The sequence below is a fragment of the Blastomyces gilchristii genome (genome assembly GCF_000003855.2).
Source record: "Blastomyces gilchristii SLH14081 genomic scaffold supercont1.8, whole genome shotgun sequence".
Classification (NCBI taxonomy): domain Eukaryota; kingdom Fungi; phylum Ascomycota; class Eurotiomycetes; order Onygenales; family Ajellomycetaceae; genus Blastomyces; species Blastomyces gilchristii.
The window spans coordinates 1,066,138-1,088,076 of NW_003101675.1; the positions used below are offsets into that span (position 1 = coordinate 1,066,138).

Here is a 21,939-nt window from a genome sequence, read left to right on the forward strand (position 1 = left end):
TTTTAGAATAGTTTTAAATAAATATTCATTGAGATATGAATATTTGAAGTTGATTGTAATTGATTTACAAAGGCGAGCGTTAGGTGGAAACGAGCGTTAGGTGGTTGATTACGTTATCGTATATGGTAACTATGGTTGCCGACGGGATGGCCCCACACATAAATACTATTGGCTCCGGACTCTCTATATCAGGCATCACGCAAAATTGACGCCCAACAATCACAGCCTGCCAACAAATATATCGATTAGTTATATAGGCCCCTTGCTCTCCAGCCTAGCAGCCCTGGAATTCTCTTCTTCTGAAATGAAATCGCAACCAGATCCACTCCCTTTTTGGCCTGACCAGTGATTGAGAGCCCCTTGGATAGCCCGCTCTTCCTCCCATATATCCCCTCACTGCTATCCTATCCCCGGAGTATCAACATTTAACAAGCGGTGCTTCACAGCAATCGATCCACTCTCTTTATACATTACATATTTGCGGTCCTTTGGCTGTATTGGGTCCATGCTGTGAGTTGTCACTACCGCCGTCATCCATCCACACCGCCAATCGTTTCGACCTTCCAGCATCCTCCCCAGCCTCTCGAATAAAACTCTCAATTCAAGCCGTGCAATATTTATATTTTCAGAAGCTGGTATCTTTTTTGTGATATTATTGTTGGAAATATCCACTCGGTTCCTGGCAGAAGCAAACGTACATCAACATGGCTGCCATAGGACAAACCATAGCAGTGTTCGACAAGTCGGGGAAGGTGGTGAGCACAGTAAGTCATTACTATATACCCCTCTAGAAAAAACAACTGCTTACGATACTCGTCGACATCAGAGCAAACAACTGTTTGGTGTCTTCAAAGAAGCTAGATTAGCTTATCGAGAACGCAAAGCCGAAATCAACGCAGAGAAAGCGATTAAGAATGCGGAACGGGAAGCACGCCGAGCAATGGCTAACTATCACATTCACGATTCCCGATCCGTTGCCTCCTCAAGAAGACACCCAGGAAGATCGAAATCAGTGGCTAGACACAGTGAAGTAGATCGTCATCCTTCCCACCGGTACCCTCATGAGATTGATCATGACTCGGAATCCCTATACTCCCACCCAGACCATATGCCAAAACGGGAACTCTCGCGCCACCACACCTCAAATGTCGTCGCTGCTCAACCCCAATATCTCCACCCCGGCAATCGGTCCCGTTCCGTTCCCCACGTCGACATGGATCTGGCATACGGTGAATATCACCCTGACTCGCTAGAGCGGGTGAACTCAAACCCTGAGGATGTGATGGGCGGACTGGTCGCCAAAGCCAAAGGCCTTCTTGTCGAAGCCGACTGTGCACAGCACTCTGCACAAGCCACGATGGCCCACTTACAGAAGAATCCTGAAGCGATGGCTGCCGTAGCGCTCACGCTAGCTGAGATCAGCAATCTCGCCTCGAAGCTAGCTCCAGCGGCCCTGGCGGCCTTGAAGTCCAGCTCACCAGCCGTGTTTGCACTTCTATCCAGTCCTCAGTTCATGATTGCCGCTGGGGTCGGAATTGGTGTTACTGTCGTCATGTTCGGGGGGTACAAGATTGTCAAGCGCATCCAAGCCGCGAGTGGCATGCAGCCAGAGGGCAGCACGGATGAATTGATAGAACTCAACCAGGACGTTAGTCGCGTGGAGAGCTGGAGACGTGGCGTTGCTGATTTCGAGGCGGAGAGCGTCGCGACGTCCGTTGATGGAGAGTTTATCACCCCGAGGGCTGCTGCTGTGTCTGGGATCTTCCCCACCGGCCACAGCCATTACCACCACCTTCGATCCGAATATGGAGGCGGAAGTAGACGAGGAAGCGTTAGAGGTGCAGAGACTGTCAGGGATAACGCATCAAGCTATACACATACGACCCGAAGTTCCAGACGGTCAAGGCGATCTAGTGCCCCGCCGACTGAAGCGAGTGGCAAGGACAAGAAAGACAAGAGAGACAAGAAAAAGAAAGAAAAGACGAAGAAGCCCAGTCCTCTGCGACATCTGTTCAAGCCTAAATGAAAAAGGCTCTTTTTTTTTCCTTTACAAAAGGAAGTATGAAAACCACCAATTTCTATTTCTGTTTCTTTGCTTTTTTCTTTTCTTATTTTTTCCCTTTTCTCAAAAAAACATCCAAACGAGAAATAATGACCCGATTTATCCTTTTTGTTACTTAAATTTGTTGTCTTCCATTTCTTTATGAATATATCTTGGTCATGTTACATATGTGGACCCGATGATTTTCAAGGCGTTTGTATACTGTCATTTTCTCAGAATTTGATACCATGGAGCGCGAACAAGGGATTTGGCCCTCATCTTACTTTCTTTTTGTTTATATTTGAACCTAATATTCACCTAGCCTTTTTGTCTTTTGACCCCATACCCTAAGCACCAATTACTGTCTTCTGCTATATATATTTCTTGGTATTTACATATGTATGTACTAGAACATTTTTCCTATCCACCACTTTAGTAACATGCGAGTCCTGAACTTGCTTGAAACCTGTTTGGTTTTACTTTCAAAGCATTCTCAGGGTTTAAATAGATATAGAGAGAGATCTACAATGCTTCAATGGAGTTATTTCATCGATCAGGAAAAGTTTTCTGAAATAACTTGACGGCAACCAACACCTCAACAACCAACCACCGGCAACACACACGGGCGCCGATAGGGCTCCAAAGTTACCCCTGAACAGACTTGGGATCGAGAAAAAATGGCTTAGCAAGACATGAGGATTCGCCCCGTTTCAACTCCAGAAACCCGTTTCAACTCCAGAAACAACAGATACTCTCACGCGTTCTCGCAAAAGAGAGAGTCAAAAGCAAAAAAAAGCCAAGGTCGATCGGTCGCATTGAACAGAACCATTGTTCAAATAAAACCGATATAAAAACATCCAGCCAGCTCCAACTTAAAAACAACCTGGTGGTGGTAATCGCGCCTTTCATCGCTCGAAAATATAAATCTAACCTAAAAGCCCAGTCTTCCTGCAATCCTTACCAGTTAGCCTAGGAAAGCCTATAATTGTTTTCCGACATGGTTCGCTTGCGAGCTTAAATAACGGGGAACTCAGATCGCCAAACATTCAACGTCAAAAATAACCGTTAGCACCTCCATTGTCACCTATGAAAAAATAAAAGCGGTTGCATCAGTTCAAGATCACACCAAAACAGGAATCTGCGATAACAGGGAGCAGGCATCAGATCATATTAAATATGTTGAGAGAGAGAGAGAGAGAGAGAGAGAGAGAGAGAGAGAGAGAGAGAGTGTGTGTGTGTGTGTGTGTGTGTGTGTCCTCCGAAGCCTTCTTTCGTCAATCTCAAGCTATGTATGTAACCAGCCCTGGAGTTATTAAGTAACTCGAGGTAATCCCAGCTCTCGCGCGTTGAAGAAGGTTGTTGCAACAGAGGGTATAGAGGATAATGCCGCCGTCCTTCACCTTTTTGAAGAGGAAGAATACAGAATGGAAAAGAAAAGAAAAGTGATCTAGAAAGGTAGATGAAGGAGAATGGTACGGCCTCGACTTGCACTGAGTGTGTTATTATGTTTTATATACATATCTATTGCTGAGCCCCTTTCCACACTCATACATAGCTGCGTAGCATTACTCCCAGGCCCTGCTCCATTGATATCTATCTATCTTTGCAAGTTCGAAAATAGAATATCAAAAGTACCTCATCCGCAGGCCCCCGGGCTAACAAAATAAGACCAAGAACATCTATGGCTCGTGGTTGGGACAAAGAAAAAAATAATAGACACCTGGGCTATCGTTGTCCCCAGGCGCTCAGTGGGTGGAGGGAGCCATGAGGCCAGGGAGCTTGCCCTTCCTGCTTAGTCTTATGTTCATATCTCGCGGAAAGGGATCAAGTCAAATATCTATCTATATGATGACGGTTTCGTTTCGTGGTGGGGTTCCAAGGCCCCAATTTCCGATGTATTTTATATATAGAACGAGCGTCCTGCAGACAGGCTATGATAGATAGATCAGTTAACTATGTACAGTACTGTATTTGTTAGAGAGCGACGCGACGCGACGGGTGTAGATGACTTTTACTAGGTTACTTGTAGTATACAGAAAATTTGAATCAATATAAGTCAACTAACGGGAGGAGGGAGGAGTGATTACAGCTCTATTGTCCCTCCCATCTTTAGTAAATCCACGATTTGGGATAGCTGTTTTCCTCAGCAACCTCTCGAACGCGCGCGCCACAGTCCAAGCACCATTCTCCAGCAAAAAGCATCAGCTACATACCTCCATTGAGCCTCCCGTAGCCAAATATGGCCACCAGTCACCGGCAAGGGTGACGGACGATGGAGTGGAGGTTGGGCACGCAGTGCTGGAAAGGAGAGAAGAGATAGAGTAAATAGCGGAGGGGGAATTCCGCCACACATCACGATATCACGGCCCAGCGCGCGCGGGGACCTATGGCCGGGTGTTCTTGGCAAGACTTGGTCCAAATTCAGTATTCTGAATGATAGGTGGTTGCTGCTGATATCTGATATCGAATATTGAAACATCGGGGCGAACCTGCTCGCTGCTGGTCTTTTGGCTATCCCACCGCACACCTATCTGTCAGCTATCTCGGACTTGAACCAGGAAAGGGGACACATATCAGTCAGGTTGTGCGCCCTAGCCAACTCAGGTCGGCCGTAGGGGGGAAAGAAGACGCTCCAATGCTCCCATGCTCCCATGCTCTGATATAGAAAAGTGGAATTAAAAAAGAAGAGTGTGATGAACGCCTCATCCCATCCATGCCCTGTCGGTTCAATGGAATTTTAGGGGGCGTTGTTATATTTTTTATAGAAATAGAAATATATGAATCCCACGCACTCACTTTGCATTCATTCCGCACAAAATAGCCCATTAATCGCAAGAAGTCAAGATACAAAAGGAAAGCGCTATTTTTCTTTTGCAATCCATCAAACGATCGCATTCATGAAGAAAGAACATGTATTTCTTTCTTTCCCGCCCCTCCCCCGCCAATGGCATAAAAAGGAAAAGAAAAAAAAAAAGACCTTGTGGGCATCACGAAAATCCCACCCTCATCTCATCTCATCTCGCTCTCCCTAGCCTAGCCAGTCTTAGCCCTAGCCCCGCCGTACGTACGGGAATTCAGCTACTACTACTGAGTTACTAGTTGGAGAACCGACAACGAAAAAACACTTACCGCTAGATATTGTAGTAGTAAGCGGAGGGGAAGCCTTCTACACCTATCCCAGATGAGACTTTCGCCAGAGAATTATCATGTCGGGCACCGAGATGGGATGGGTGAGCTGGCTGGCTGGCTTGCGCGGTGTGCTTTGCTCTGGCGATAGCGCTGCCTAGCAAAATTTGTTAGGACAGATAGACGTTCTAGGGCGATGGCGGGTGCAGAAGGGAAGAAAGGAAGAAGGAGGAAGCCCAGGCATTGAATTGAATTGAATTGAATTGATCCAGCCGTATCGAATCGGATCAACCTAGAACAGGGGGGGAGAGCAGCAGGGTGTTCGTTCATACGAGTCGTGAAGTAATAAACGGGGCAGGATTTTTTGTAATTTTGAAGTGTTGTTATTTTTTATTTTTTTATTATTTTCCGGGTCAGTTCCTGGTTGCTGAATGGTGAATGCCGTCATCATGTTGGGAGAAGAATAAACAATAATGCAAGACAGGAGGCTGTGCAGACACTCGTTAGTTGGACGATTGGGCAGAGAAGGGGAAGGAAGAGTTGTCAGTCAGTCAGCCCCCCAGATATCCTCTCTGTGTGTATTACTACTCTGTATTGGCGCCGGAATTTCCTAGGGGGGAGGGGGGGGGGGAAGAGGGTTGTATTTATTCTCCGGAGGACGAGAATGTAAATTATTGAAGAAGATAAGACTGTGGATGATGATGTGGTGACCATGACGCAGGGGGATGACGACGATGGAGGGATAGAGGGTTTTCCCCTTCTTTCCCCCTCCTCTTTTCTTAGTTCTTTTTTGGTTGTGCAAAACAGGCGGGGATAGTGGAAGTAGCTGAGGACGGTTTCAGATGTCAATCAAACAAGTGGTGCAAGAGGTGCAACTCTTGTTTCAGCAAAAAACATATTCTGTGGTGATTTCAATCCATAATATTAACACACAACACAAAAATTGCTAAGACCATACATACTATTATCAGTATTGTGATAGTAAAGTTGATGATGATCTTCTTTATAGTAAGTACTTAGGTAAAGAAGATCAACCATCCGACAGTTGACGGTATATCACGTGCTCGGGCCGCGTGTCCCAATGAAACACATCTTGGGCACAGTTGTGCTGTGGCTACGAGTGTATGTAAGCTGTAACTACTCTGTAAGTTACTCCGTAAATTAGTTAACAACTAACTAACTGAAACTAACTCCGTACTACGCAGTACATACGTAAGGGAGTCTTCAAGGTTGGCTGGCTGGATGCGCGGTGGCTGAGCACTGAGACTCTGGCTCGGACTCCGGCTCCTGACTGGCGGGCGGGACGGGCGTCAACTGGTCTGGGAGGGTGGGGCAATACCCTTGTAACCGTAATACGGTCCGACATTTCCGCGCCTAACCGCATCCAGCACAAAGGAGCCAAGTTCCAGCCCAAACCCTATCTATCTATCCTATCGGCGCCTTCCCTAAGATCCCTCTCCTTGCTGCTCCTGCTGCTCCTTCCCAGGACTGTCGTTTCCCTGGCTGCAATCACCAACCTCACCTCCTTCCTGCCTTCCTCCTCCTCTTCAATAATCTCTTCAATCTCTTCCATCTCCATCTCCATCTCCATCTCCATCTCCATCTTCTTCTTTTTCTTTTCTTCTTCTTCTTCTTCTTCTGCTTCTTCTTCTTCCTTTCTTCCTCTTCTTCTTCTCATTCTCATTCTCGTATCCCCATCCATCCCCGACGACCCTGACCACCGTTCTCAAAATAATACCCTGCTTCCGTCGTCGCCTGCCACTCTCTAGGCCTTTTTTCTTCTTGTTCCTCGTCCCACGTTCCCCGCTTTGACGGAACGCCCACGATCGCTCCTATCACCGCCATCTTGTCCGCTTAGTCTCACGCTCTGCCACCACCACTACTGCCGCTTCTTCGTTCGCTCCTCTGCTCTGTTCTATTCAATCCAATCCATTCGTTTTACCAGCCAGCTCCAGCTGCTCCTCCTAGTTGCCTCGAGAACCTTCTCCTCGTGTGAGCAACTTGCATCGTCCAACAGGGCCGAGCCCAAATAAAAACCATCACTCGCTCTTCTCTCCCTCTTTGATCAAGCCAGAAAAATAGAAACTTCATTTATCCGCCGGGTTCCGTGATAAGAAACACGAAACAGGTACTCTGGAGTACCCAATCCATCCCCCCCCCCCCAGGCAGAAGGCTTGATATCTCTTCCATTTGCCTGCTTCCATCTTCTTCTCCTTCTTCACCCTGAATCGGCACAATGAACCTTCTCACCACCTTCTCTTGCTTGGTCGCCTTCCTCCTCCCGTTCGCCCCTTTTGTCTCCGCCGTGAAATTGATCAAGTCGAATTCCCTTACGACTTGCCAGGAGGATTCAAAGTTCACCACCAGTCTATTCAATATCCTCCTCACACCCGACAATAACACCCTTCATGTGCAGGTTATTGGGGTCTCGTCAATTACCGGCTACGTTACCGCAGATGCCCGAGTGCTCGCCTATGGACATCAAATATTAAATGAGAAACTAAACCCTTGTAATATTAAAGGCGTCGATTTGAAAACCCTTTGCCCCATGCGGGCTGGCCCCATCGATTACGATTTCAACATCCCGGATCTTCCCAAGGACACGCTCAGCAGTATTCCAAGTGAGTTTTCCTATTTCTTTTTCTTTATATATGTATTTCTTCTCCCGACCCTGCTCTCTGGCTACTATTCTCCGTCATGTCTAACCTTCAAAGCATAGCCGTTGCATACGGAGTCCCCGATCTGGACCTTAAGATCAGGGTCTACATCAATGAAACTGCAACTGGTAAGAGCATTGCTTGTCTAGAAGCGCGGCTTTCCAACGGCAATACGGTCTATCAGAAACCTGTGGGTTGGATTGTCGCCATAGTTGCCGGTCTTGGATTGGTTGCTTCTGCAATCACTTCCGGGCTTGGCCATTCCAACACCGCTGCCCATGTTGCAGCTAATGCGCTCTCCCTATTCGGCTTCTTCCAGGCTCAGGCTATGGTCGGAATGTCCAGCGTCACTCTCCCACCAATCGTTCAGTCCTGGACCCAAAACTTCCAGTGGAGCATGGGTATCATCCAAGTTGGTTTTCTACAGAGGATTTGCACTTGGTACCAACGATCGACTGGCGGGGAGCCTTCCATAATTCTATCCAAACTCGGATCTACCTCCGTTCATGTGCAGAAGCGTTCCATTGAATGGGGCAATGAATTTCTCGCCAATGTTCCGCATCTTTTGAAGCGAACAAACAACGAGAAGAGTAAGCAGAAAGTGGAGGATACCATTGTTCGGGGAATTGAAAGAGTTGGATTCCGTGCTAATATCGAGAGGACGAACATCTTCATGACTGGCTTGATCTTTTTCGTCTTTTTTGTTGTCGTTGTCCTGGGGCTGGTTGCATTGTTCAAAGGATATTGCGAGATTGCGTCCAAGAAAGGCTGGATTAAGGGTGATAAGTTTCAGGACTTCCGAAACGGATGGAAGGTTATCATGAGAGGCATTTTGTTCCGATTGGTAAGTTTTGTCTCTGTCCCGTGCAGATGTGCCAGGCGATATTCTTTCTAACCGCTCTGCTCTCCAGGTACTTATCGGTTTTCCGCAAATGTGCATCCTCTGTCTATGGGAACTTACTAAACGAGATTCGCCTGCCGAGGTTGTTTTGGCCGTATTCATGCTCATTTCAATGTGCGCGTCTCTAGGTTTCGCTGCATTTACCGTCATTCGTCTGGCCAAGAAATCTGTGGAGCTACACAAAAATCCAGCATATATCTTATACTCAGACCCTTCAGCTCTGAACAAGTGGGGTTTCCTCTATGTTCAGTACAGGGCAACGGCCTACTACTGCGTCATCCCCGTCCTAGTCTATATCTTGGTTAAGGGCATGTTTGTCGGATTGGCACAGCCGGCTCCCCTTGTTCAAGCTATTGCTCTCCTTATCATTGAAGCTGCTGTCCTGATCGCTGCCAGCGTGATGAGGCCATGGATGGACAAAAAGACTAATATTTTCAACATCTCGATCGCTGCGGTCAATTTTTTTAATGTCATTCTGCTCCTCTTCTTCACCCAAGTATTTAACCAGCCTGTAAGTGACTCTTTCAACTCCCTCCCCCAACCCTCTAGCTTACTATTCTTGTCAAAATCGAATTGGAAATCTAAAACCTAACCTCTTTTTTAGGGCCTTGTCACTGGCGTCATGGGCGTCATCTTTTTCGTTGTCAACGCAGTACTCGCCCTTATCCTACTTATTCTAGTCTTGATCTCATCGGTGTATGCTATCGTGTCCAAGAATCCCGATACACGATATCAACCAATGAGAGACGACCGCGGATCCTTCATCAAGTCTCAGACTCAGCTGACAACGGAGCTCGATGCTCTTGGAGCGACTGCGCGCGGTGAATCGAAATCATTCGAAGACTCGTCCTCACTATCTGGCGGATACCCTAACCGGGCCGATTCGCCTGCACAAACCCTACAACGCCAACAACCTCTGTCTCCTCTGGATTCCTCTGTACCTTTATTCCCTGCCGACAACCAAGTTCGTAATGCTCCACCCCCAACATATCAGAGCCAGGTTCCAAGCGGAGGCGCAGGATACTCTAGAGCACAAAACATCTCGCCAGCGCCCCGAAACCTTACCACATCGCCATTCCCGCATTCTCCAACGGCGACTTCGAATCCGGCTCAGTATAGAATGAACAACAACAGCAGTCCATGGCAACGTGGCGCAGGATACGAGCATTAAAGTTTTTGGCGGGTAGAACGATGCTAGCGTTTGGTCGTTTTCCCCGAGAATGAAGAGATGACCAGTTCCATGGGCTAGGAAATGGGTTTTCCTTTGCCTTGCTTTATTTTCCTAATAATAGGTTCTTTGGGTCTTGCTCTCTGGCGTCATTAAGGGCTATTGTTCTGTTTTTATATTTCTTGTTCTTGTTCTGTTCATCGTACGCTATTTTCTTTTGAATGAATGGACTCGAAACATTCAATCATCCGCACCCCACCAATGATACACCTTGCCTTTTTCATTTGCAAACCTGCTCTGCCGTTTTCCTATGTCCCTCCCAGGCGTTTTATATGGTACTTTCACGTAATTCGTGGCAAAGAGACACGGATGTGTTGCATTTCTACTTTCCTTCTCTTTTCCTTTCCCTTCTCTATTTGCCCTTTACTTTTCCTTCGTCCTTTTATTTTCCGACATTTTTTTGTCTCAAATCTTCGTATGTATATTTTTTAACAAAAACACATCTGCCTTCTTTGTCTCATCTTGAACCTTACTAACCTTGGCTTCCTTTCATATAAATGATCATTCATGTCACTATATATTTTCCTCATTTAAACCTTGCATGCATTCCTTGTCTATCATTTCACTCTTGAAGTTTACTCTTTATGTATTTTGTTTTGCTACTTAATTCTTCAGGAGAGAAACATTAGATACTCACAGATTCACTCTCAATCTCATTCTTGATCTCTCTTCATTTCTTTCTTCTAAGTTGCATGTACATGCATTTTCATATTTTGCTTGTTAATTTTCATTTATTTCCCCTCTTTCATTTGTAACTATAATACAATCAAACTTCTCATCTAAAAATACAACACAGCCTCTTTCTTGATTTTATATTTCCCATGGATGATTGATTATAAGATATAAAATAAAATCAAATCAACACCCCGTCAACTAAGAGAGTCTCACTCAAAATCTGCAACATCGGAGGAACCGTAAGTACGCTTTAATGTCGCGCGAGGGGCGTGTTCACAGTCAAGCAAACATCCTCGATGGTCTAGTGGTCATGATTTCCGCTTGTCATAAACATGCCAAGCGCGGGAGACCAGGGTTCGATTCCCTGTCGGGGAGATTTTTCGAGAATTTTATTTTTTATTTTTTTATTTTTTATTGAATCTGGGTTAGCTAGTTAACGAGGCCGGGTTTTGCCATTTTCTTTTTTTTTTTCTTTTTTTCTTTTTTTTTTTTTTTTTTTGGTTATTAAAATATGTATTATTATTTTCTCTTCTCTGCTTCTCATTGGGGTTGTTGTCTCGAAAATCAAGATGGTGCGTGGGCAGAGCCAAGGCTTCCGTGATCTATATATATTGAAGTATGCGGAGTAACTAACGCTCGTCATTGGGAAAGGTATACGGATATGAACACAGATTCAAAAGATGTTTTTCATATGATTGTTTGAACTTTCCTAGAGAGAAAAAGACTAGAAAAATTACATGCATTGTTACTTAACCTCCCTTCCCCCCATGGTTTCGCAGCTACATACGTAGCCGCAAGAGGCCACGATATACGGATTAGATGAAATAATAGATGAGTGAGGAGTCCGATTTCCCGGGGGGGGGGGGCCCGAACATAGTGTCCTAGCAGCGCCCCTGGCTGCCGCCCCCTCCCTCCACCTCAAAAAATAATTCTATTTAATAGATAAAAGAGAAATGATGACAAAAGACAAAACTTCTGTGGTCTGTTGGCCGGGGAGTCGAGTCTGTCCAAGAGGGTCCGTTTTACTCTAAGACGGGTGGAGGCATGGGATAGAAAAGGGAATACAAAGGGAAAAACGGAAAGGGGAGGAAAAGAGCATAGCGACGAGTTGTCTATGGCTACAAAAAAATAGAAGAGGCAAAAACTGATATTGAAGAATACATGAGTACAATTTTCATACAAGAGATACAGAGATACAAAGGGGAAAAAACAAAACAAAACCAACCGCCTCCCGTCATTTCCCCTCCTGGCTGGTAGTACCCGGCGGCGATACTGACTTTTGGCGGGCGCGCCCGGCGGCGGGACCAACCCTGGAGACTGAGACTGCCCAGGAGGAGGTGGGGCACCAGACATAGGAAAACCAGATGGTGGTACTGGGGGTGCACCCGCCGCCCCTGGACCAGGACTTGGATTTTGCCCTGGGCCTTGGCCTGGGATGGGCGGTGGAGGAAAGCCCGCTGCGCCCGGTGGGGGGAATTGGAAGTTAGGGGGGAAGCCTCCTGGTGGGGGGAATGGGATGCTGCCTGGTGGCATGTTGGGGAGTGCGATGGGTGGGAGGTCGCCGGGCATTGGGGCTCCGCCAGATGGACCTGCGGCGTTTGGGGCGAAGGGGGGTGGTGGGGGGAAAGGTGGCATGCCACGACCTCCTGGGGCTAGACGGATTTGTTAGTTACGCTGTTCTTGAAGATCTCTATTTTCCTTTTCATTCTCCTCGTATCGAAAGGAAAGGGACAAGAAGGAGGGGAGTTAGACTTACGTGTAATCATCCCTCCAGGTGGTGCTCCAGGAGGTGCGCCGGGCATACCGAACGGTGGGTGTGGGGGCATTCCCGGCCGACCTAAAGATAGATATTAGAGCAACGTGTCTTGGGTAAGGCAACAGTAAAAGCACCGGTGAAACTCACCAGGGAAGCCAAATGGTGGTGGCGGATATGCTCCCGGTGCGCCTGGTTGTTGAAGCATGGGATTCGAGCTTGCCTGGCCTTCGGCCGCATACGAATTTGTGATAGAATCGATGACAGACTGTGCTTTCTCATGACCGATTTCTGCAAGAGCAAACGAAGAGTTGTTAGTCTGGATGATGTTCAAGGAAAACAAAAGTTATCGAAAGCTAGAGAAAGCTCGCTGCCGTTTTGGATGCGGGTTTGGGGTGTAGGCGTACCTTGGTAATATTCGACGACATTTCGTAAATGATTACGGCCTGAATTGTGTGCCTTCCGCACACTCATCGAGTCATGTGTCAGGTATACATCGCAGTAATCACCTAGGCACATCTGTTAGCACTGACGATATCCATTTACATTGGCCTCGCCAATTTTGTTATCGAAACGTTCGAGGCTAAAATGAAACGATTATGCGAAAACGCAGCCGGTAAACTGACGGGAAGAACCTACAGAAGAGTAAATTGAAATGTCAGCAGGGGATTTCCGAAGTGCAACACATAAACAGGAACAGAGTCGGAGCAAAAACATGTTCCAAGAAGATAAACAAAATAGGTAGGACTTATATTTCGGCATTTTTGATGGCGGGGGTCGGAGTTGCCCGTAGAACCTCAATTCCTGTCACCGGGAATCGCCCGCTTTCCAATCCCCGTGTAGACCTCCCCGCAAAGGATATTCCTCTGTGTCGGTATCTAAAAGGAAGAAAGTATCGAGTGTGTGTCCGTCGAGGCCTGATTAAATAGCTTGCTATCCTGGAAACGAGCGACTCGAGCTGATAGCAGGGTTGTTGTGGTTTGATTACAATCAAAGTGCTGCTAATAGTACACGGACAAGTCAAGGTGACTTCCAAATTGTACGCCGTGGGAAACAACGGGCCTCGTCCAAGTTCATGTATATCTTCGTTATAGCGAGAAAAGAGTGTTTCTTTCTGTCCGAGTGACGCCAAATTGAAGAAGCGCGATGGAGGTTAGGTTAAAAGGCGGCGCGAGATGGCAGAATAGTCTATGCACTGTTTGTTGTGTTTGCTTCAAATTGATGGCACAGGCAAAATCGAGGGGGGTCAAAAAATGGCCTTGGGAGTAAAGGTAGGCAAAAATAACAAAATATATAGGTAAATGATGCTTCAAACAATATATTTTGGCTCCTAGGTTTCTCATTGGCAATAATCAGTGTCACATTTATTGATATATGTTGAAGGCGATGCCTTCGGGCTCCGACTAGGACGAAGTAGATAGACATGAGTCTCTCCATCATCTGTTTTCCCATGCAAAATTCACCGCTAGGTCAGTCAGTCAGTTTTTTCCCTAGTCGCAACATCGGCAATGGATAATCGGCCTCGGCCTTCAATGATGATGTATTTTTTATTTTTTTATTTTTTATTTTTTTTTAGGGGGGGGAGTGGGTTGGTGTGGTGTGGTGTGGTGTGGTTGTACCTACCCTTCGTGGACAACCGCCGGCGGATCGTGTACATTGCCAATTGGTTCTTATATTGAAGATTGAACGAGCTGCCGCTAGCTATTATGTTCATGCGACAAATCTAGAGTACTTGAGCTCATTATTACCGGGGTTTGATGAAAATGGCGCAAAGCTCAAAAAGGGTATTTTTTTCCCGCTACAAAGTCGATACTGGAGAAATAGCGAGGGCTAGGGCGGTCCCTAGAATGATGCAGGTCTATGCGTGGCACCAAAAAGGGATTGTGCCGAACTAGCATAGCACTCTTGAGCATTCTTCCTATTCCTGCTCTGTTGTTGTTGACGCTGTTGTTATTTCTTCGGCTGCGCTAGGTAGATTTCATTTAGAACTCGACTTGTCCAACAACGTATCCTCGTGACAAGAGACAACTTCCAGGGGGCATCATGCCTTTTGTTCCATGTACGTCAGCCGTGCATCTTTGGCCGTCGTAAAATAATTTTAGTCTAAACTTATCAGCGGTGATCGCAGGAGCTTTGCATGTTGCAAAGCATTTCCTCGGCGTTCTCGGCCCTGGCCGGTGTGTCTGACCGATTCCAATCAGCAATTATATGGTGGTTAATAGGAGCGCGGTCGCTACTTTTGATTTGCCTTTTCCATGCCAAAAATAGTTGTTGGCAATCTTTGTATGAAGGAACGTATCTATCTGGTCAAGAACTTTGCGCTCGAGCACAGCCAGCCGCTTACAGTTTCCCCTCAAGAGGACCCTGTATGTCTGTCGAATATCCTAATAACTACTACTCCGTAGTTGGTGCTGAACTTCTGTACTTTCCCATGCCATGCTGATCCTGATCCTTGGGGCTTGCGCTGCAACATTGATCCCTCCCGTCGATTGAAAGCCCCGTGTTTGCGATTGGCCGCCAACCCCTGTTTTTGTTACGAGGATGGGACACCGGCCTCCATCAGCTGATGAATAGCCTCTAAAGCAGCGTTCCTGTCGAGTTTGCTGGCAGCTTGGAGACGACGACCCCAGAGAATCTAGCCACGAGACCTACTGCGTATTCACCGTCATTTGTTTGATGAATGAAACAAGCCCCCGTGCCGCTTTAGTGCCCCGCAAATAGCGCGGTGTTTAGCCCAAGAATTACTCTGTAGCTAGCTGATGGCGTCAGTAAACGCCTCTCCAGTAGCCGTTAACTGCAAAGCGCGAGTCCCAACGAACCGTATGTAATTTTCACTGAATCATTCCATGGGTGACTCGTGCCTGGTTTGTTCTATTTTTTGCGCTCAAACTCGCTGGCTCCTGAGGGGGCTGGGCCTTGTGATGTGCTGGATGATTCTCCTTTGCCGTCGCCCGACGAGCCGAGCCCAAACCCTTTGTAGCAACCCTGGAAGACATCCATAATGGATGCTGAAGAGAAGAGCAATAATTTAACTTTCCCCGCATTGCCACTCACTGGAAATAGGAAATCCATAGGCGCATCTGGCATGAAAATAAAGTATATAATGCGACACCCCCATCCGTTTGTCCTAGGATCATTAGCTAATATCTAGAAACGTCGCGAAAGCTTGTTATATAATACTTTTCGTCATTTTGCTCGGCTTCGCTCTCATATCCCGCCTCATTTGCCGACTATTCTCCTCGTGTAAGGCTATTTATAATATAATAATAAATAAACCTGTTACCCTTCGCTGTGTTAAGAGGGATATCACGATCTGAAGCAACTCACTCACCTATATTTCAAGTTTTCAGCGCTTCAGAATAACCCAGACTCTCAGAATACCAATAGCTTCACCAAAACCAAATATCAAACATGCCCTACAGCCTGGTTGAGCCTCATCCCTCCATCTCCCTCTCCCACTCAAGTCGTCCTGTCATGCACACTTCTCGCGGAGGTGCAGGCAATGTCGTCTCTGTGAAAACCACCACAACCGCACCAGGCCAATCAGTCACTCACACGGCCCCGGCCACCCTTCGAGATAACCGGCCACAGGATCGCTTCACGTCCGGCCGTGGCGGCACTGGCAACGTACACAGCTATGGTGAACAGGCCATATTTAGTTTCGACGAGGAGCTAGAACGCCAACTACGACGCGAGAAAGAGGTCGCCCCCGTTTTCCACGTAGGAAGGGGAGGCGCAGGAAACAGGATAATACCGGAGGGGTTCGATCTGTCGCGCAAATACAGCGGAGGGAGCGTGAAGAGCGCATCGAGTACTGAATCCATAGACGCGGATCCGCTCAAGAATACAACAAGGAGGAGTCTTGAAGCGCAGTGGGGAAAGTTTATGGCCTACTCGTGATAGGACTCCACATGGCTGTTTTCTTCGAGAAGGGGGGGGCGTCTTTCTATCTTATCTGATTATCTCTAAAGTCTATCACACTCTTCCTGCGGCCTTACACATGTTCATTCCTGATTACTCTTTTCGCAACGACTTACGAGACCCACGATTAACTGATTAACTATCCAAAAAAGCACCTCTTATTTTCCTTCTACCCTCTTCGTCGTCCTCGTTCCGCTTCTTCTACTCCTCAGCATGGATAACTCACTTTCCATCAATTCCGAAGCAACTTTGTTCCCTACTGAGATGGTATTCCCGATAGAGAGCCATGAATCATATTTGTTGTTGACCTTTCATCGTCCATAGAGAGGAATATTCGACCCTGAGGAGATACGCTTCTTCTCAGCGTATATATTTCACATGAGTCGGATGCTTCTTTTATTTAAAAAAAAAAAAAAAAGAAAAAAAATACTCCCGTTTCTAAATCTCAGCTACCTCCCCCACCACGGGGCTATTGCTATGATTTTGCTGTTGCCACTTCTACCTTTGTTTCCATATATTACATGTTGGATCCATATTCACATTTTATTCATGAAAACGAAAATGTCAAAATGCCTGGGACTGGGACATACTCATATAAACACTTATTTTACTCTTTATTGTGTTGAATTAGAGACACAGTGAATGCCAAGATAGGATTTCCAATGCCGCTTTTTTAAATGAACCATGGGAACTTGCCAGGACGAATTTCCATATTTAACTCCCAAATCCAAATAGCCAACCCCCCCCCGAAAACGGTTCCATAGAAGACTTAGTTGGTTGCCCATTGATACCCATCTGTTACTCACTCTACAGTTCATCTCCCTTGCCGTGCCTCACACATCTCGCCGTTTATATCTATCTAGTGGATATAGGCCCCTTTAACTCCGTTTTTTGGCTTTTGAAGAACGACCAGTTTCACACAAGTATATACGTATAATAATTAATCCAGCCAGCTGGAAATATGAAATGAAAAAAATTAAAGAAAAATAAAAATTAAATAAAACGAATCCGGCTGAACGAATTTTCCCTGAATAGGGTTCAAAGCTATTTAACACAACTTCTGGAAAGCCCTAGAAACCGCCTGTCCATATTACGATATGGAACATTTTTGTTTTAAATTTTTTTTTTCTTTTTTTCTTTTCTCTTCTCTCCCTACGTCCGTACAATGTGGTGACTTGGGAAGCATAGCCAGTCCAAACCTCGTAGGGGTTGGAACTTATAATATTTACTTTTTACCCTTGTTTTTATTCCCCCTTGTTTTTTATTCCCCCTCTTAAAACTGAACTTGCTTGAAAAATATCCAAAAAGTTCATTCGTGATACACAAGCCAGAAAGCTTCCAAGGATCGGGGCAATCGTGTGGCTCGGTGAGCTCGTTTTGCATTTGGGCCTGGAACCCCAATTTTTAATAATTGTTCGCAGAAAATCTCCAAACTTGACCTCCCCGTCGTATGAAGTAATTTCAACGAACGAATTTCCTGATTAGTATATTCTTCTTCTTTGCTACTCTTCAATAAAAAAAAAGGCCTAGATTCTTCTGATGAAATCATTAAAACAAAGCAGCCGAGTCGGCTCGAAACATGTAACTAGTAGTGAGAAAAAGGAAAAATCTATATACAGGATAGAGAGAAATTTGCTTGGGAATCTGACGAATAAGTTAAGACAAAGCAAAAAAGGGAAATAGGAAGTAAAAGAAAGAAAATGGGTTGGAAATTTAAATGAACATAGAAAGCGGTAGACTCGAGCGTTGAGGAAAGATTAATTTATCCCAGAGAAACAAGACCATCAAAGCGTGGATATAATGCAGGGTAGGAAGGCAGGGATACGCTTGAATACTGTGATTAAGAAAGACATGCCAATGTGGGTAGAAGCGGGAAACTAGGTATCACCCAGGAAACCCCTCAGGCCTGAAATGGCAGTGCATATCCGCTTCCATGGCCCGGTGCTAGATTTCGATAAAACGAGGAAAGAGAGGGAAGAAGGAGGGCCAAAATAATTATCGTAGTACGGTAACGCTGAGCAGCCATAATGACGTCGAGAGAGGGTAAAAGAAAAAAATGAGAGAAAGAGAACAGAATGTGAGTAAAAGAGTTGAAATGCAGGATGAGAAATGGATGTATGATACTGTACATACATGGGCAAGTGCTTCTTCTCCGTCTCCTTCTTCCTTATCTCATTCCTGGGCCCTTTTTCCGCGCAGTTACTCCGAGGGTATCGTATCCACAAATATGACTCGTCCAGCGAGGAATGATGAATGTTGTTGACATGACAGTGCAGAACATCCTTAAATTTCTTTTCTCTAATTGAATTTTGTGTGAATTATATCCGGATTCTCGTGCCAATCGTCGATGCTGACCCACATCTATAGCAAATGAAATACACAGTGAGCGTTATTGAAAAGAGAAAGTAAGGTATACAAAACGTGGAGGTTGTGCCACGAGAGGACTTGGAACGTACCTTTCTGAAAGTGCTTAGACCAGCCAGGATACTGCCTCCAATCCATGTACTGTATTTCCGTTCTGGGGGAGCAAAAATCTTGATTCTCATGTCCTTAACAGCCAATCTTTGAACTTCATGTAGCAATCTATCTCCGAAGCCTCGACATAGAGTTGAACCGCCAGAAAGGACAATATTGCCGAAGAGCGCCTTGCGCAGGTCCATATCGGTCCGATTGATCGCATCGACGACGATTTGATGAACGCCAGGATATTCAAGACCAATAATTTCAGGATCGAAAAGAATTTCGGGAGCTCGAAACCGTTCCGCTCCAACCTAGTATTCCCAAACCAATTCATCAGAAAAAGTGTGCCTTAAAGAGAGTGTGGTTGGGTATAAGCACGTCGAGTGACGCTCACCTTCAGTTTGTGCCCGTCCGGAAGAGTATATTCCTGAGTTTTAGAGTCCACCTTCGAGACGTTTGTCGACCAGTCTTTTTCCTCTCTCTTTGGATCCAAGGCCACATATCCCGTCTTCTCTTTGATCATTCTGACCACCTCTTTCTCAGCACTCGTATGGAACACATAGCCATTTTTCCGCAGGAGCAACTGTAAGTACTCTGTAACATCACGGCCCGCAACGTCAATTCTTCTTATGCTACTTGGCATAGCGAAGCCCTCATAGACGGGAACCGCATGAGAAACACCATCCCCAGAATCTAACACAATTCCTGTTGTTCGACCCGAAGCATAGAGTGACAGCACCGCCTGAATAGACGTGTAAAGGGCGGGTATATTAAATTGCTCAAATAGGATCTGGGCGGCCGTGTCTCGGTTTGTCCGTGGATTCAGCGGGGGCTCGGTCAAGAGGACGGGATGCTCTTCGCTCAACGTCTTCAATTCCCCCTCATAAACCCACTGCCAAATCTTCTCCATGTCATCCCAATCCGTCACAATTCCGTGCTCAAGGGGGTATCGAATTTTTAGGAGACCTCGTAGCTCTTGAGCTCTTTGTCCAATAAATACGTCGCCCTCCAACGCGCCGGCGAGGACTCGGAGGTGTTTTGGTCTACCGACGAAGGAGGGGAAATAGCATTTTGGAAGATCCTCGCCCGCGAACCCAGCTCGTATCGTCCCACTGCCATTGTCAAGCACTATAGGTGCATTATGCAATGTCGTTTCTGCCATGGTTCGTAGGAGTCTGTGCTGAGGGTGGAGGTTAGGGGTTGCGCTCGTAGATAGACGTTGAGATTGACGCACTCGCGGATGGGGGCTGCAGCCGGCCGTAGGGTGAGGTCTAAGTAATGATATGACCGTGGAAATGATAGAAATATGGTGTGAATTGCGTGTAAATTGGTGAGATCACCCCGAAATGAAGTTTTGTCTGTTTCGGCGATTAGCGCAATTCAATTCATGGGGTTCGTTATTATTTTTTGGCTGAGGTCAACACTAGGAGCTTGGACCAAGGTGCCGCAGCTCCCTCTGATTTGTCTGGTCTGCAACAAGAATGCCTAGCCAAAATGTCACAGACTGAGAAGAAAGTTAAATATTTTGCAGATCTAATGAGTTTACAGCATGAAGTTTATTTTTTTATGTCATTTTATTATTGCGGGGAATGCAAAACGCTGGGATTCCCCAAGTTCTCAATTGCCGAGTTATCTGGATGCCATCTCGGCATAAGGAGATGTGTGTTCGACTCCCGTTGGTCAATGGTGGATGAACGACAGTAGGTTGAGAGTATTGGATGCGTTGTTAGCCATAACTGGGCTTTGGCACTGAACATCTAATGGGCTCTCTTTCGTCATCTCCTCTACTCTGGGTCTAGATATCTAGTAAGGACCCAGAGGGAGTACGGGCGATTTAGATAGAGGCGCAATGATAGCACTTAGAAAAGGTAAATAACATACAAGATAGCGATAATAGTAGTAATAATAATAATGAAAATGGGTAACGCCTGCTCTAACGCCATACAATGCCAAATGGGAGGTATCACCGTATATAAACACGCATGCATCTCACAATCTCTCACCCATAACCGGGATATATATATATCTCAAAATTGGTTGACAGGTCAAAAACATCCCCCATCCAAGGGTTGATCACGAGCCCCCAACGAGTGATTCTAAGTTCGAATAGTTCGACGTTGAAGGTGCCATTAATCCACAAAACCGAGCTCGTCTTCCATCACTCCAGCAAGGCCCTTGCCGGCATGCGCTTGATTGATGCTTGGAGGCCATTCATGCATGCGCTGCCGAAAAATTTCTGACCCCATCATGGACTCTGCCAGGCTCCTAAAATCAGACTTAGCCAAACGTTCAGGGAAATGTAGCGCATTTTGCATTGAGCAGCAATAGAGAAAATTCATCAACCATACCCAAGTTTGCCATGGATCACATATCCGCTGACTGCCAGCTGTTTGGCTAGTTCGTCTTGGTGATTGTGTAGTAGCTGGGGGTTTGGGACCACCATAAGGGGTATTCCCAAGCGAAGGACTTCAAGAATTGTGCCCGAACCTTCAAACCGTACAGAACATGGTGGTTAATTGCATCAGTCTAAATCTGCGCCGCCGTTAACAAAAAAAAAAAAAAAAAAAAAAAAAAAAAAGTGCCTTACCAGCATGGCTGACGACTAAACCCTCCGCCTTGTTTGCGCTACCGTCAGCTTTGACAGCGAGCATTTCACTCTTGAGGCCAGTCAAGTTAAAGTCGAACCCTGTTAAATTCAGTCCATATTTCTCTTTAACCATAGACCCACTCCGCTGTTTACATTCCTGGAAGGCGGCAGCTCCCATTTGCCCATATTGGATCCGAAGATCTGTGTAGTTGTTGGCCTTAAGCGCTTCCAGAAACGGTGCTCCAAGAACCTCTTGTACAAGAGCATTGAATGGAGCTGTAGCCCCGACGGTCACAAAACATAGTTTCGCCTGCTTTGAAGAGGCCATAGAGCTTGATGTCGAAGGAACCCTTCTTCACTATGTGATGCCAGCGGGCATGGATATTTGCAGAAACGGAAGAATATGTTGCTTAGGGAATAATGGACTGAGCGGAAGCAGAGAACATGAGACACAGTTTATTGATAACATGTGAAATAGGAAATCTGTCTCTTCAGAAATCATGAGTTGCTGTGAAGTTCCAAGGATGCGAACTTCGCCGGACAGACAAAGTGTTCAACTGCCTCTTTGGAGGAACATCGGAGAATTGTTT

General features: G+C 46.1%; 8 protein-coding genes and 1 non-coding gene across 11 annotated transcripts; 6 read left to right on the top strand and 3 right to left on the bottom strand.

Moving 5' to 3' along the window:
• The first annotated feature begins 118 nt into the window (after positions 1 to 118).
• BDBG_04895 (uncharacterized protein) lies at positions 119 to 2,672 on the top strand. Its single transcript, XM_002624985.2, has 2 exons — positions 119 to 764; positions 827 to 2,672. The coding sequence occupies exons 1-2, from the start codon at positions 705 to 707 to the stop codon at positions 2,024 to 2,026; spliced, it is 1,260 nt and encodes a 419-aa protein (XP_002625031.1). The 5' UTR covers positions 119 to 704; the 3' UTR covers positions 2,027 to 2,672.
• Positions 2,673 to 6,248: 3,576 nt separating this feature from the next.
• BDBG_04896 (uncharacterized protein) lies at positions 6,249 to 6,936 on the top strand (the record flags this gene model as incomplete). The annotated part of the gene is made up of 2 exons (XM_031721889.1): positions 6,249 to 6,311; positions 6,373 to 6,936. The coding sequence occupies 2 exons, from the start codon at positions 6,249 to 6,251 to the stop codon at positions 6,934 to 6,936; spliced, it is 627 nt and encodes a 208-aa protein (XP_031578394.1).
• Positions 6,937 to 7,262: 326 nt separating this feature from the next.
• BDBG_04897 (DUF907 domain-containing protein) lies at positions 7,263 to 10,852 on the top strand. Its single transcript, XM_002624987.2, has 4 exons — positions 7,263 to 7,788; positions 7,887 to 8,668; positions 8,736 to 9,236; positions 9,330 to 10,852. The coding sequence occupies exons 1-4, from the start codon at positions 7,404 to 7,406 to the stop codon at positions 9,894 to 9,896; spliced, it is 2,235 nt and encodes a 744-aa protein (XP_002625033.1). The 5' UTR covers positions 7,263 to 7,403; the 3' UTR covers positions 9,897 to 10,852.
• A 66-nt stretch (positions 10,853 to 10,918) lies between these two features.
• BDBG_17086 lies at positions 10,919 to 11,003 on the top strand. The gene has a single exon. It is a non-coding gene; the product is annotated as a tRNA-Asp (tRNA).
• A 737-nt stretch (positions 11,004 to 11,740) lies between these two features.
• Positions 11,741 to 12,855, bottom strand: BDBG_04898 (uncharacterized protein; the record flags this gene model as incomplete). The annotated part of the gene is made up of 5 exons (XM_031721890.1): positions 11,741 to 11,746; positions 11,889 to 12,280; positions 12,385 to 12,465; positions 12,532 to 12,672; positions 12,789 to 12,855. The coding sequence occupies 5 exons, from the start codon at positions 12,853 to 12,855 to the stop codon at positions 11,741 to 11,743; spliced, it is 687 nt and encodes a 228-aa protein (XP_031578395.1).
• A 1,391-nt stretch (positions 12,856 to 14,246) lies between these two features.
• BDBG_04899 (uncharacterized protein) lies at positions 14,247 to 14,899 on the top strand. Its single transcript, XM_031721891.1, has one exon. It carries the CDS (start codon positions 14,519 to 14,521, stop codon positions 14,822 to 14,824), a length of 306 nt encoding a protein of 101 aa, XP_031578396.1. The 5' UTR covers positions 14,247 to 14,518; the 3' UTR covers positions 14,825 to 14,899.
• A 338-nt stretch (positions 14,900 to 15,237) lies between these two features.
• BDBG_04900 lies at positions 15,238 to 20,294 on the top strand. 3 transcript variants are annotated; one of them, XM_031721894.1, is made up of 3 exons: positions 15,522 to 19,216; positions 19,306 to 19,347; positions 19,486 to 20,294. In XM_031721894.1, exon 1 carries the CDS (start codon positions 15,793 to 15,795, stop codon positions 16,279 to 16,281), a length of 489 nt encoding a protein of 162 aa, XP_031578399.1. In that variant the 5' UTR covers positions 15,522 to 15,792; the 3' UTR covers positions 16,282 to 19,216; positions 19,306 to 19,347; positions 19,486 to 20,294. The 3 variants fall into 3 exon arrangements, with proteins under 3 accessions (XP_031578398.1, XP_031578397.1, XP_031578399.1); XM_031721893.1 differs by having other exon boundaries at positions 15,238 to 15,624; positions 15,725 to 20,294; XM_031721892.1 differs by having other exon boundaries at positions 15,238 to 20,294.
• On the bottom strand, positions 16,709 to 20,228 carry BDBG_04901 (actin-like protein). The gene is made up of 3 exons (XM_002624991.2): positions 19,157 to 20,228; positions 18,759 to 19,073; positions 16,709 to 18,663 (listed from the first exon to the last, which is right to left on the bottom strand). The coding sequence occupies exons 1-3, from the start codon at positions 19,922 to 19,924 to the stop codon at positions 18,601 to 18,603; spliced, it is 1,146 nt and encodes a 381-aa protein (XP_002625037.1). The 5' UTR covers positions 19,925 to 20,228; the 3' UTR covers positions 16,709 to 18,600.
• BDBG_04902 (glycosyltransferase family 28) lies at positions 20,232 to 21,872 on the bottom strand. The gene is made up of 3 exons (XM_002624992.2): positions 21,350 to 21,872; positions 21,111 to 21,249; positions 20,232 to 21,027 (listed from the first exon to the last, which is right to left on the bottom strand). The coding sequence occupies exons 1-3, from the start codon at positions 21,675 to 21,677 to the stop codon at positions 20,892 to 20,894; spliced, it is 603 nt and encodes a 200-aa protein (XP_002625038.1). The 5' UTR covers positions 21,678 to 21,872; the 3' UTR covers positions 20,232 to 20,891.
• Positions 21,873 to 21,939: the final 67 nt, after the last annotated feature.